Below are 14115 nucleotides of genomic sequence, written 5' to 3'. Positions count from 1 at the left end.
ATTTGGTGGTGAAACAACTGTTTGGTAGAGAATGACCTTATCCTGTTGTAACTTGTAGACTGTATATTTGACCTAAAATATAGTTACAACGAATAGATATTCATTATATGATTCATGTTCCCACGCATTTCAAGGTCCATACAATAAGAAAAAGCATTTCTCAGAGTTCTTTGACAGCATGATAGCTTTTTTGAAAGTGAAAGATTGGCCTTTCTAGTCTCCCATGACATTCGGCTGTGAACTTGATTCTGAAATTAAACAATTTCGTCTGAGGAAGAAAAGGCAATGACCCTTGAAAGACAATCGAATTGCATGGCCAATATCATCTTTGTTATTTCTTACTCATTGTACTGGCTTATACACATAAATATTCAGATTTTTAATGATACGTAAACAGCATACAGTACATGGTATTTAGTTTATTTCAACAATAAATGTTTTTACTAGTATAATTACAGCTTTACTACACAGGTATAACTGTGAGTAACTCAATGTAAAGTGTTGGCAGAAACCTTCCATACTGTATGATTGATTGAACCAGTCATCTCATTGATGACTTTGAGGGAGGGTGAGACTGCCTGTCTCCACTGATTGCCTTTCCAGAGGTAATCAAGCCTGGATCAGTTACTGTTTACCTTGACTGGGATTTCAGCTACTACTCAGATAGACAGTAAATACTACTGTAATAGACCGTAGCCTGATGATAGTCCTATTAGCCCATTTGATTAACAAGCAATGACACTGATCATAATGCAATCATTTGATGCCGGGTGTTCTCACCTTTTAAATTAAACTAATCAAAGTATCTGCTTGCTTTGAAAATATGTTAAGTTAATGACTGAATATAATATTATGTCATTATATTGACCAATTACTGAGAGAGAGCTAAGAGTCGAACATGACTTTTTCACATTCTGCTAAAAATAACAAATATTTCAGCATCACATAACATTTCCTTTCTAACTCTTTTCAACTAGTCACTCCACACCATCCATCCCTATACTAAAAGGCTAACTTCCAAAAAGTTCCAAGCTGTGAATGATTTCATTCAGTCATCAAAAATGTCTAGTAACTACTTATCCCACTGCACACATACATATCCTCTTCCCTAAGTCAAACATTGATGACCCAAAGACCTCCTGACGTTAAGAGGAAGACTGGATTGATATAGCACTTTTCCACAGCTCAAAATGCTTTACATAGTCTAGCACCCACAATATCGCTCTGTCTGTTGTTTCAGACTCCTCACCGGCTGAGAGTGCCAACATGAACACAGCCAACCACCTCGGTGTGGTCGCCCTGTGTGCCATATGTGGGGACAGGGCCACGGGAAAGCACTACGGGGCCTCCAGCTGTGACGGCTGCAAAGGTTTTTTCCGCCGGAGTGTTCGCAAAAATCACATGTACTCATGCAGGTGAGGATCAGGCTTATAGTACATTATACGCAAGGGCAAACAACAGAGCCACCGTATTCCGGTCCATTTTGCAAGAATAATGACAAAGTTGCAATTGCTGATTGATGCCTTTAGAGCCAGAGATAACAACGAAAGAATGACTAAAACAGACGGTTGCAATAATGACGCTGGCATATTCAACAACAGCGCTCTCTCTACTGCAACACAATTCATCTAAAGCGTTCTTTCTAACTTCCTTCTCCAGGTTCAACAGACAGTGCATTGTGGACAAAGACAAAAGGAATCAATGCAGATACTGTCGATTGAAGAAATGCTTTCGAGCTGGCATGAAAAAAGAAGGTATACAATTCATTCAACTTCATTCAAATGGTAATTTACAAGAGTGAAAGATTGAAAAAATGATTGAGATGATTGAGGCCTATGTGGTCATATTGTGGTAGTACGTGTTATGCTCAGTCTCTACTTTTTTTGTACAAGAACGTGATGAAACTAGCAGTTATTATTTCAAAATCTCTGATAAAGGATATCCTAGAACTAGAACGTCCCATTTTTATCAGCCAGTCCCTATCGTAACATTGTAGAGCCAAGCAGAGCCATTGGGACTGAGGTATGAGGTATGTTGCAAGAGCCAGGAGACCAGCACTTTGTTAATGTTGACTCCATGATGCACTAAAGTCTATGACCAGCTTATGCTGAGCAAACAGTTCTGTGGGGGAATTATAGCCACACATACTGATAAACACATCAACCTTGGGAGACTTTTGTCTCCCTCTAAAGTCAATGATAATATCCCCATAATAATTGTTAATGAGTGTCAGATAATAGTGTATGCACCATTTATTATGAAAAGAATGGCACATTTGAGTTGTATGACTTTGAAGGTTTGTCAAGTTGAGTCAGAATGACAGTATGGGGAGTGCTTTGTCTGAACAGTTTCTGGTGAATAATAGACAATCAAGGATCTATTCTCTCCTGATAGCTATGGTTTGTTTGTTTCTCAGCTGTACAGAACGAAAGAGACAGAATCAGCACCAGAAGATCTAGCTATGAAGACAGCAGTTTACCATCTATCAATGCACTCATCCAGGCAGATGTACTCTCAAGACAGGTAAGGCCCATGGATATGGCTATTTCAATCGAAATCATTGTAAGCATTTTAAAGTCATTTTAAATTGCCCCAGAATGGGTAAAAAAAATTGTATTGAAAGGAATGGAATTGAATTTATTTTGGTTAAATAAGTGATGTTGATAACTTGTCTATGAATAGGTACAATTTGTAAGTCATAAGAGCAAATGCAAATTTATTATTGTGTGTGTGTGTGTGTGTGTGTGTGTGTGTGTGTGTGTGTGTGTGTGTGTGTGTGTGTGTGTGTGTGTGTGTGTGTGTGTGTGTGTGTGTGTGTGTGTGTGTGTGTGTGTGTGTGTGTGTGTGTGTGTGTGTGTGTGTGTGTGTAGATATCCTCACCTGGGCCCATACTGAATGGTGACATCAGGACGAAAAAGATAGCGACCATCACAGATGTGTGTGAATCAATGAAACAGCAGCTGCTGGTGCTGGTGGAATGGGCCAAGTACATCCCTGCCTTCTGTGATCTGCCTCTGGATGACCAGGTAAGACATTGCACTAGACTTTACAGTGTCTAGTGGACTGGACTAAACTAGGTTGGACTAAACCATACTACTCTTATTCTGGGGTATTGCACTTTATGGGCCATTTTGTCTTGGACTAAAAAGCCTGCAATATAGGGCAGGAAACCAGTCTGATAGATAATTCAAGTATTTTATTAAACTTATATTTAACCAGGCAAGTCAATTAAGCACAACAGTTATATTTACAATGGAGGCTTAGCAAGAAGCAAAAGGCCTCCTTTGGGGACGGGGGCTGGGATTTTTTTTTTAAATGATGTTGGAGTATTATTGTCATTCCTAAAAAGAACAACTTAAAGCTATGTGTCCAGGGAATATACATCTCTCCAATCAGCATCTTGAGGAGGGAGTGCTGCTGCTGTTTTTAAAGACCTCTGAATTCAAAGAAGGGGTTAATGTATTTGAATCACCAGTTAGAATATGATGAGCTGGTTTGAAAGTTCTATCCGTGCTCAGAACCATTCCAGAATCATTAACACTGTGATGACCAGGGCTTGGTAACTTATTTGCTGAAATTGAATTAGTGAGGGATCCAACAGGTGTATCTTCACACACTTACTTGACTCTGGTCAGCTCTTCAGTGACCTAAAAGGTGGTGGGAAAGATTCCTTGTTTAATGGTTAGGTATAAGTGGCATAAGAGGTATAATATTTCCAGGGTTGGGTAGGTTACTTTCTAAATGTAATCCTTTACATGTACTAGTTATGTGTCCAAAATTGTAATCAGCAACGTCATCTGATTACTTTTAGTTACTTTTGATTACTTTCCCCTTAAGAGGCATTACAAGAAGACAAAAAGGATCCATCAAACTGTGAAAATATTCTTCCTAAACATAATTACAGGGCTCTTCTGTATGACTCCCTGCTGGTTCAATAAAAAATCTCAAATAAATCAAACGCATTTGGTGTGTCTTCATAGTGGACTCGCTCAGGTGGAACAAACTAAAACATTTTTCAATGCTGAATTCAATGTAATTGAGAAAACATAATGTATTTTTTTCGACAAACATCCTTTCTGAATTTAAAAGTAATCCAATAAGTAATCTAGTTTTTTAAAAGTATTTGTCATCTGATTACAATATTGTTGCTGGTAACAATTGATTACAGTAAGCTATTTTGTAATCAGATGACATGTAATAAGTTACTCCCCAACCCTGAATATTTCCCATGTCTTATCAAATACATGGTTTCATAGAAAAGACAGTTAACATGGAGACTAGCATGTATGCTGGTAAGAGGTGTTTTGCTGCAAGACAGTTTCAAGGTTAAAGCTAATAATGAAATGACTTTACTTTGTTTCAGGTGGCATTGCTACGAGCTCATGCTGGAGAGCATCTTCTGCTTGGAGTTGCAAAGAGGTCTATGTTGTACAAGGACCTCCTGCTATTAGGTAAAGTCAAGATAACATCTTAGCTACAGTACATCACATATGTCATATAACAGACTAGTTATAATTGTCAGAATAGTTTATGATAGCAATAATATGATACTAGTGATAATAGTGATACTAGTAATAATAGTAATAATAGTGATCCTACCCTACAAGACAGTTATTTTTTTCTGTTCTTTATAGGAAATGACCACATTATTCCCCGGAACTGCCCCGAGTTGGAAGTGATCCGGGTAGCAGTTAGGATTCTGGACGAGCTAGTGCTGTCCTTCCAGGAGCACCAGATAGACGACAATGAATATGCTTGTTTGAAAGCCATTGTTTTCTTCGATCCAGGTACTACATGAAACACAACATCACTTTTAAAATAAACAGACTATCCTTCGAGGGCAGTAACTTTTGTGTTTAAAAATAAAAAATGATTTTACCCGTGAGTAACAAAACTATTGACTAGAAATGGTTGTTCTACGAGCAATATGACCAGGCAGTGAGTGACCAAGCTATTGACCAAACACCTACTCTCTCCTGCTCCAGATGCCAAAGGTCTGAGTGACCCCAGTAAGATCAAGCGGATGCGTTACCAGATTCAGGTCAGCCTAGAGGACTACATCAACGACCGGCAGTATGACTCCCGGGGGCGCTTTGGAGAACTGCTCCTGCTGCTGCCCACACTACAGAGCATCACCTGGCAGATGATCGAACAGATACAGTTTGTCAAGCTATTTGGGATGGCCAAGATTGACAACCTGCTCCAAGAGATGCTCTTAGGAGGTTAGCCGTCTTGATATTGTTACTGAGAAACAACCATTCTAAATCTATGGCCAAAAGTAATGCCAAAAGAATTGAGTACAAACTAGTTTCCAGGAGTTCTATTGTCTAAAGAAGTGTACACTCTTCAATAGGATAACATGCTAGTTAGTTATCATACTGTACTACCAATGGACAGTGTCACAGTGAATGAGGAAACTAACTGTTTGTGTGATTTTTGCATGTTTTGTGGTTTCCCTCAGGTTCTGCTAACGAGACAACTCACACACCTCACTCTCTGCATCCACATCTGGTTCAGGAACACCTCAGCAACAATGTCATTGTGGCCAGCAACATGGCTACTCCCATCCATAACGTCCAAATGTGTGAGTATCAATAACCACATATGCCCGACTTTAAATGTCCAGCTCTGAGGGCAGGTTCCCCAAAAACAGATTAAGCCTAGTCCTGGATTCAAAAGCACTGAAAGTTGTGCCTGGGACACCGACCACAAAATGTACCTAAAAATGCCTGTGATTCTCAACCAACGATGGGCTCAGTGGCATCAATCCACTCCCATTTGCAACAGTCAGGTAGTTGGAAGGACAAACAAGCTTGGCAGAATAATCCACTAAATTCTTCAGAGAGACTAATCAGGCTTACTTTGTCAAAGAAAACGTCTGTTATTTTTTAAAAACATTTTTAATGCCCTCAGAAATTTCACAAAAGTGCTTATTCCTTGTCTGAAAAAAAAGAGTTTTCTTTCCAAGTAATGTCATGCCACAAGGTAAATATGCTGCTTTGCTGTGTACCTAACTGACTGCGTAGTTCAGTGTTATTCCTCCACTAACTGATTCTTTCTGGTTTGTTGCAGCCACTCCTGAAACTCCAATTCCCTCTCCTCCCACAGCCTCCAGTTCAGAACACTATAAGATGGCTCAAGGGGTTATAGCCACCGTGCCCAAGCAAACTAGCTCTGTCCCGCAGCCAACCATCACCAAACAAGAAGCCATCTAACACAGAATTGGACCCCACAAACCCCATCCAACAAAGCATTCACAATTTCATAATCTTCGCTAGTATCTCTTATTTCTTTATACATACTCAGTATATAGATGAAAAACAATTCATATGTGAGAAACACTTATTCTCAACAAATCTCAGGAGTGTACTGTACAGTTGGGATGCATTAGTCAACTGACCCCCACCAGAGGTACATAAGCCCAATAATATTATTACATGTACAATGTAGTATCAAGCAGACAAGAGATGAGAAATGACATTGTCATGTTTTTAAATAATGTAATAATGTGACAGACATAGCTATATAATAGGTAGTCAATTGGTTCAGAATTATTATTATTTTTTACTTTTTCAAGTTCTATTCAACTTGCCGTATGACAGATTTGTGTTTCATTGAAACATGTCCCTGTCTAATATGGTTTAATATGTCCCTGTCTATATGTTCTAAAACATTGCTATTTAGTTCTGTAGTAACGTGCTTAAATGTTTGAATTAAAACAGCTCAGTCCATTTAATGCTGTACACTTTCTGTGGAGCCACCTCATAAAAGCTTAAAGACAATCACAGGTTGAGGAACTCACAATGTTTTCCCATTTGAAATAAATGCATAGCATTGGTGTTTAGATATAACAAAATATTTGCAGTTTTACTGTAAAGACCATGTTAGTGTATTTTGTTTGACTATAGAATCCTTTTGTGTCATGGTATTATAACTACTAAATTACAGAATAAACTGTGCCTTTCATTCAATACTGCCTTACACTGGAAAGATGGGCAATATGGTTCACCTTACAATGTGAAGATTAATAAAATGTCCATGTTTATTTTTAAATCACTTTGCACTGCCCCTTATTTAAATGACACAATACAAGTACTTAATGGAACCTTTATTTATATGGTATGAGACCAATACCATCTCAATTAAAAATGTAGAAGGCATAGCCTATCCACTGTTAATAAACCCTGATTTTATGTCAGAAGGAAAAAAATAATTTGCTACATTATTTCAGAGGTCTCCTCCTGTCACCCTATATCTATCACACATTTGTCTGGCAAAGTCAATATTGTACAACAAGTTAAGTGAATGAGAAAACTAGATGATTTGTTATCTTCATTTTACTGTTCTTAGTTATTACTAAGCTATGGTATTGAAGATAGCCTACAATCCTCAAGATGTGTATTTCTCAATTATTATTAGCATGGTATTATGATATGGATAATGGTCAATGACCATAATGATGTTCAATGTTTCTTTATCGAGGACGGGTTAACCCTGGCTAAAGAATTAAAGTGACATTTCAAAACCAGCTTGAATTGATTGTCGGCTGTTTTAGTCTCTGACGAATGAAAAGCCGTGGCATACGTGGCAGTGCATGGTCAGGATAAATAGTACACGGGGTGTTTCTTCAGGCTGATAACATGTCATAAAGTAATTGCAGATAGCTGTGAAATAAAGCTTCTCATAGATTATTTTTCTACTTGAGTAAGCTAAAGAAAAAGTCAGTAATATCTTCATCGATAGGTTCAAGACAAGGCATTTACATGTTTGTGTTTGTTGGTGCACCCATTTCTTCCAGGCTCTATTGGTTATCTCTGTCACCTTCCCTCCATTTCTCGTTACAGCAATAGGCCAACATCGAGTTTTGTTTAACAAGTGTAGTGAAATAAAATATTTTACCAGTTCATTGCGGTCCAGTGTGTGGAGTAGTGTGGTCTTACAGGCATGTTTAGGAGCGTGTAGCAGCGACAATGCAATATAAAAGGCTATTGTCTATTTAGAATTTCTATGACCTGTCAATTGAAGCCAAAATGGGACAACTGTAACGCAAGCGTTCAATCCAATTTGCTCAGTCTCTAGGCCTGCTCAGTCTCTAGGCCAATCAACCAACGTTTGTGGTGCAATTGCGCCATCTATCGGATCTAATGACCGCAGAAAACCTGCCCATTATCAGGTGCATATCACGCGCATGGACTATACTTCACATTATAGAAGGCCTAGGTTAACCATTTTATTCTGATGATGATTAAATATAAAGTGCATACATTTATTTAAATTTCCTCTGTATAAATATGTATCCGAATAAAAAAACTAAAGCCAACACAATTCATTAATAGCCTATTTAGGGGGTGATGTATAATTTTGATGATGATTTGTTTTTAAAATGTACTATAGCAAGTACTGAATGACGCAGCTCATCACATGCTTCAGAGTAACCAAAGAGAGAAAGAATCTCGCGCCACCCGGAACTCGCCGCGGATTGCGCCAGAAAGAAGGTCGTCACAAGTTATTACAGCCACAAAGTTTTAAACCCCGCCCATTTCTACAATTTACCTTCTCAAAATGTGATTTTAAACCTTACCCTAACAGTAACCACACTGATAACGGTATGCCTAACCCTGACCTTAAGTTAAGACCAAAATGCAAATTTTGTTTTAATTCATTTTTACGATACAGCCAATTTTGTCTGTGGCTGTGGTAACTAGTGGAAACCCAGAAATGTTGGTTTGTTGTGGGCAGCTTCTGTTTTGATTTACTAAGCATTCGTCTGGAGGACACTTTTGACTCTGAAAATACAAAAAAAAACATCGTCATACTGGTTGGTATTCAGAATCCGCAGTGGCTTGCAAGCACAGCTTCTCGAGTGCAGCGCGGTCAAAAGCAGAATGTATGGGAAATGCAGGATAGTGTTTACAATACAGTGTTTTCAAGATATTGTCGTGACATTTATGTTGTTTAGGCCACTGCTGTAGGCTAGACTAGAGAATACACACAATTTTGTGGCTACCGTGTATGACTAATTGCTGATAACAACCTTAGAGATGTCCTGTGGTAATTGTGGTATTTCTCATGTGGTTCTACTGTCCAGGTTTTCTTGTACCACGAATATTTCTGCTGTGTTGTTTTATCCAGACATGTATTTAGTATTTGTTTATATTTTAGTGGCCAAAATGATGTCTGAGGAAAGTGCACCTATGAGGCACATTGATCTTGGGTCTCCTCCTGCTCTGGAACCACCAGCGGCTGGTTACAGGTTCCCCGGCCCTCCGCCACCCATCTACTCCTGCACTCTGACCCCTGAGCTGGTAGCCAAAGCCCGGGAGGAGCTACAGGAGAAGCCCGAGTGGAGGCTGAGAGACGTGCAGGCCCTTAGGGACATGGTGCTGAAGGAGCAGCCTAACCTCCGGACCAGGCTGGACGATGCCTTCCTCCTGCGCTTCCTACGGGCCAGGTATGTCATGATGTATTACAGTACCTAGCCACAATTCTCTGGGTAACTGTCCCTAAGCGTCTCAGAGTAGGAGTTCTGATCTGTTCTGTTCTGATCAGGCCCCCGGTCCATATAATTATGTAATTATGATTTGAAAGTCAAAACTGATCCTAGATCAGTACTCATACTCTAATTCTGTTTATGAATATGGGCCCTGGTTTCTTCTTATTGAAGATGTTCTATCTTGAAGCTAACATAATGTTGTCCTGTCCCATGTCCTTGTCCAACCACCAGGAAGTTTGACTATGACCGTGCCATGCAGCTTCTCCTTAACTACCATACCAGTCGGCGGGCCTGGCCTGAGGTCTTCCAGGACCTGAAACCTTCCACTATCAAACATGTGTTAGACCTGGGCTTCCTCACTGTCCTGCCCCATCCAGACCCTAATGGACGCTACATCCTCTGTCTCAGACCTGGTCAGTGTGTTAGCTCGCACTATCTAATGTATTTCCATGTCCAAGAAGGGCTCTATTTTTTTTTCATCTTTATTTGGTAACACTTCATATGGACATACTCATCGTAGAAGAATAGAAGAATAGAATCTCATTTTATTTAATCCATAGGGGATGGAAATGGATCATTTACAATGCCCTATGGGCTATGTATAATGAAACAATAAGGCACAGGGTGGTGTGGTATAGGGCCAATATACCACAGCTAAGGGCTGTTCTTAGGCACGACGCAAAGCGGAGTGGCTGTATACCACAAACCCCCGAGGTGCCCTATTCCTATTATAAACTGGTTACCAATGTAATTAGTAGTAAAAATAAATGTTTTGTAATACCATTGATATCCTGTCTGATATATGACGGCTGTCAGCCCATCAGCATTCAGGGCTCGAACAACCCAGTTTATAATACACTATAATGCATGACATAGGAGCTAATAGCTGCTCATAAACATATACAGCAAAAACAAAAATTGGAATCTTGAAAACATGTCTGCCAATAGCCTTGATATAACAGATTAAAATTGTCCTATGCTTGACCTTCTTTGGTGTTACTAAATACAAATTATTTTACAACAGGAAAATGGAAAGCGAATGATTATCCATTTGAGGACAACATCCGGGCAATTTACCTGACTCTGGAGAAGCTGATTCAGCCAGAGGAGACTCAGGTTAATGGGATCGTCATTTTAGCAGACTACACTGGGGTGGGCTTGTCTCAGGCATCCAATCCGGGCCCATTCCTGGCCAAGAAGGTTGTCAGCATCCTTCAGGTAACCTTATTACTGTTCTGATATTATCACCCATAACAACAAGATCAAAGTACACTCAAATCAGATCTCAAATATTTATCTTATCAAACACCCTTAAGGAAGATACTCTTGGCTTGTGTATTTTGTAAATAATATAAATTGATTTGAATTTCAATGTTGCATTTCAGGATAGCTTCCCAATAAGAATCAAGGCTGTTAACATCATAAATGAACCCCGGATTTTCAAAGGGATCTTTGCAATAATCAAGCCTTTTTTGAAGGAGAAGATGGCAGAGAGGGTGAGTCTTATCTTCCTTTTTTTCTGTACACAGTAGCCTTTTGAATTTTGATCACTGCATTCAGATTTAATTTTATAAAATCACATTTTATTTGTCACATGTGCTGAATACAACAGGTGTAAACCTTACCGTGAAATGCTTACTTCAAGCCCTTAACCATCATTGCAGTTTTAAGAAAATAGAGTTAATGAAATATTTACTAAATAAACTAAAGAAAAAAATTAAATACAAATTAAAAAGTAACACAACAAAAGACAATAACACGGCTATATACAGGGGTTATACCCTGATGAAGACAGCGTGTCTGTCGAAACGTTGGACATAACATTTTTTGCATCTGAGCTCCTAGAGTGTGCTGCTCTCCTTTATTTTATTTTTATATACAGGGGTTAACAGTGATATGATTTGAAGTGAATTCAAATGTATTAAAAGCCATGATGAATTAACTTAATCAAATGAACAGGAGTACTTTAAGTACTGTATGCTCCTTTGTGATTCTGTGACACATCAGCTTAACATAATTCCCTTTATTTTTCATACAGTACGTTCTCCATGGGTCAGACCTGCACTCTCTGCACCGCAACATCCCTCGATCCGTCCTGCCAGAGGAGTATGGTGGGGTAGCCGGCCACCTCGACATGTCAGCCTGGTCGAAGACATTACTGGACTCGGAGGAGGAGTTTATAGTGGAGTTCTGCCAGCCAGATCCTCTAGAGGGCGTAGTTCTCCCAAACTCCATGCTGTATGAAGGGCAGCAGCCTGGTGGTGCTGCCCAGGATGATGACACCTTCAGGGGTCTACGCTCTCAGCTCTACTACTGTTACTGATACTGACCATCACCTCTCTCTCGTTTAACTACTGTGAGGACACTAGCCTGGTCCCAGATGTGTTTGTGCTGTCTTACCAACGCCTATAGTCTTTTATGTGACAATGGCCATAGGAGTTGGTTAAACAGCACAACTATATCTGGGACTAGGCTATGAGAACACTACTGTTTCTTTTGAAACATTTATCTATGTTTTATCATGGTCCCATGGGGCAAGTTTTCAATGTTATTTAGTAGAAATCACTACAGGAGGAGCTAAATAGTCGTCTGGGCCCATATTCAAAAAGCGTCTCAGAGTAGGTGTGCTGATATAGGATTGGTTTTTACCTTTGAGATCATAATTAATACAATATATGGACATGGGAGACGCTTTACGAGTTCAGGGCCTGCTACATGGCCAAGCATAAGGCAGCTTCAGGTTCTGGCAAAGATGCTTAATAGGAGCTGCCTATCGGTTTCAAACCATTTCCAGTGTTACATTTATTTCCTATAGAGGAAGACGATCAACTGTGCCCATTTAAAATGCCACTCACTTCCGCTTTCTCCTTAATTTCTCAGAATACATGTACTGAGGCTGTTCCTGTTAGACTTCCTCTGCATGGTTGTATTCAAACACCATGTTGTAGCCTTACTGGATCCATACTTTGCCTTAATCTATTTTCGATGATGATAGATGTGCAAGGGGTTATGAATGGGATTTAATTTGTAACCATGCAAGGTTGCCACTTTTATCCAAAGCAACTTACAGTGCAATGAGTGGATAGCCTACAATTTTAGCATGTGTATGTGATCCCTGCAGGAATTGAAACCAGTGATGAACTTGCAATCGGTGGTGTCACGCTCTTACTAACTGAGCCACTCAAGACCTGTAATGTCTGAGTTACTGAGAGCCCTAGCCTACAGTATGACATGTGCATTCGTTCTTATTAAGACACATTTTACTAGTCCTGATCATTTAATACAGCCTGGCTTCAAGGACGTGACATAGTAAACATAAATCTGTGACACTAGAATTATAGTAGTATGATATGTTACATTTGGTATGGTTACATAAGACAGAAGGTTACTTAAGCCAAAAACTAAAGTGGGGAGGATGGGTAGGCGTATAACGCAAACGTCTAGCAACCCAAAGGTTACATGTATCGAACCACATCACAGACAACTTTAGCAACTTTGCAACTACTTAGCATGTTCGATAGCTAACCATTCCCCTAAACTTAACCCTAACCTCTAGCCTAGCTAACGTTAGCCACAAAAAAATGGAATTCGTAACATATTACATTTACATTACATTTAAGTCATTTAGCAGACGCTCTTATCCAGAGCGACTTACAAATTGGTGCATTCACCTTGTGACATCCAGTGGGACAGTCACTTAACAATAGTGCATCTAAAACTTAGGGGGGGTGGGGTGAGAGGGATTAGTTATCCTATCCTAGGTATACCTTAAAGAGGTGGGGTTTCAGGTGTCTCCGGAAGGTGGTGATTGACTCCGCTGTCCTGGCGTCGTGAGGGAGTTTGTTCCACCATTGGGGGGCCAGGGCAGCGAACAGTTTTGACTGGGCTGAGCGGGAGCTGTACTTCCTCAGTGGTAGGGAGGCGAGCAGGCCAGAGGTGGATGAACGCAGTGCCCTTGTTTGGGTGTAGGGCCTGATCAGAGCCTGGAGGTACTGAGGTGCCGTTCCCGTCACAGCTCCGTAGGCAAGCACCATGGTCTTGTAGCGGATGCGAGCTTCAACTGGAAGCCAGTGGAGAGAACGGAGGAGCGGGGTGACGTGAGAGAACTTGGGAAGGTTGAACACCAGACGGGCCATATCATATGTATCGCCAACTTGTAAGACATTGCACGAATTGCAATTTGTAACATATAAGAAATGGATTGTGGACATCCACAAATTAATACATACCATACATATTTTGTAATTGTTTTTATTTAACTAGGCAAGTCAGTTAAGAATAAATTCTTATTTTACAATGACGACCAAACCCTCCCCTAACCCGGACGAAGCTGGGCCAATTGTGCGCCGCCCTATGGGACTCACGATCACGGCCGGTTGTGATACAGCCTAGGATCGAACCAGGGTCTGTAGTGACACCTCTAGCACTGAGATGCAGTGCTTTAGACCGCTGCACCACTTGGGAGCCAATATATTAAATGGGGGGAGACAGATTTGTGTTTACTATCTTACATCTACCCCTGAGTCCAGGTTGTTTTTTTCTTGTTCATCTTGATTTGATTTCACCCACTAGCATTGTAGATAGTGGATAGTTCAAAAATAGTAACTACAATATTACATATT

General features: G+C 40.0%; 2 protein-coding genes across 6 annotated transcripts in view; both read left to right on the top strand.

The window, feature by feature from the left end:
- The window catches only part of LOC124046038 (hepatocyte nuclear factor 4-alpha-like), a 30398-nt gene extending 23345 nt beyond the window's left edge, over nucleotides 1-7053 (top strand). For 2 of the 3 annotated variants that reach the window (XM_046365984.1, XM_046365982.1), the window contains exons 2-10: nucleotides 1241-1415; nucleotides 1660-1784; nucleotides 2417-2523; nucleotides 2871-3026; nucleotides 4364-4451; nucleotides 4635-4787; nucleotides 4986-5222; nucleotides 5462-5584; nucleotides 6073-7053. In XM_046365984.1, the coding sequence (XP_046221940.1) occupies nucleotides 1241-1415; nucleotides 1660-1784; nucleotides 2417-2523; nucleotides 2871-3026; nucleotides 4364-4451; nucleotides 4635-4787; nucleotides 4986-5222; nucleotides 5462-5584; nucleotides 6073-6215 (1307 nt within the window). In that variant the 3' untranslated portion in view covers nucleotides 6216-7053. The remainder of the gene's footprint in view (nucleotides 1-1240; nucleotides 1416-1659; nucleotides 1785-2416; nucleotides 2524-2870; nucleotides 3027-4363; nucleotides 4452-4634; nucleotides 4788-4985; nucleotides 5223-5461; nucleotides 5585-6072) is intronic. The other variant, XM_046365983.1, reaches the window with a different exon arrangement.
- A 1498-nt stretch (nucleotides 7054-8551) lies between these two features.
- Nucleotides 8552-13052, top strand: LOC124045148 (alpha-tocopherol transfer protein-like). 3 transcript variants are annotated; one of them, XM_046364392.1, is made up of 6 exons: nucleotides 8552-8606; nucleotides 9163-9451; nucleotides 9725-9906; nucleotides 10518-10711; nucleotides 10879-10989; nucleotides 11532-13052. In XM_046364392.1, the coding sequence occupies exons 2-6, from the start codon at nucleotides 9171-9173 to the stop codon at nucleotides 11814-11816; spliced, it is 1053 nt and encodes a 350-aa protein (XP_046220348.1). In that variant the 5' UTR covers nucleotides 8552-8606; nucleotides 9163-9170; the 3' UTR covers nucleotides 11817-13052. The 3 variants fall into 3 exon arrangements, with proteins under 3 accessions (XP_046220348.1, XP_046220346.1, XP_046220347.1); XM_046364390.1 differs by lacking the exon at nucleotides 8552-8606 and adding an exon at nucleotides 8657-8818; XM_046364391.1 differs by lacking the exon at nucleotides 8552-8606 and adding an exon at nucleotides 8667-8887.
- Nucleotides 13053-14115: the final 1063 nt, after the last annotated feature.

This window comes from Oncorhynchus gorbuscha, linkage group LG10 (assembly GCF_021184085.1).
Source record: "Oncorhynchus gorbuscha isolate QuinsamMale2020 ecotype Even-year linkage group LG10, OgorEven_v1.0, whole genome shotgun sequence".
Classification (NCBI taxonomy): Eukaryota; Metazoa; Chordata; class Actinopteri; order Salmoniformes; family Salmonidae; genus Oncorhynchus; species Oncorhynchus gorbuscha.
The sequence above is the reverse complement of the archived record's forward strand: the minus strand, read 5'-3'. Positions and strand labels throughout refer to the sequence as shown.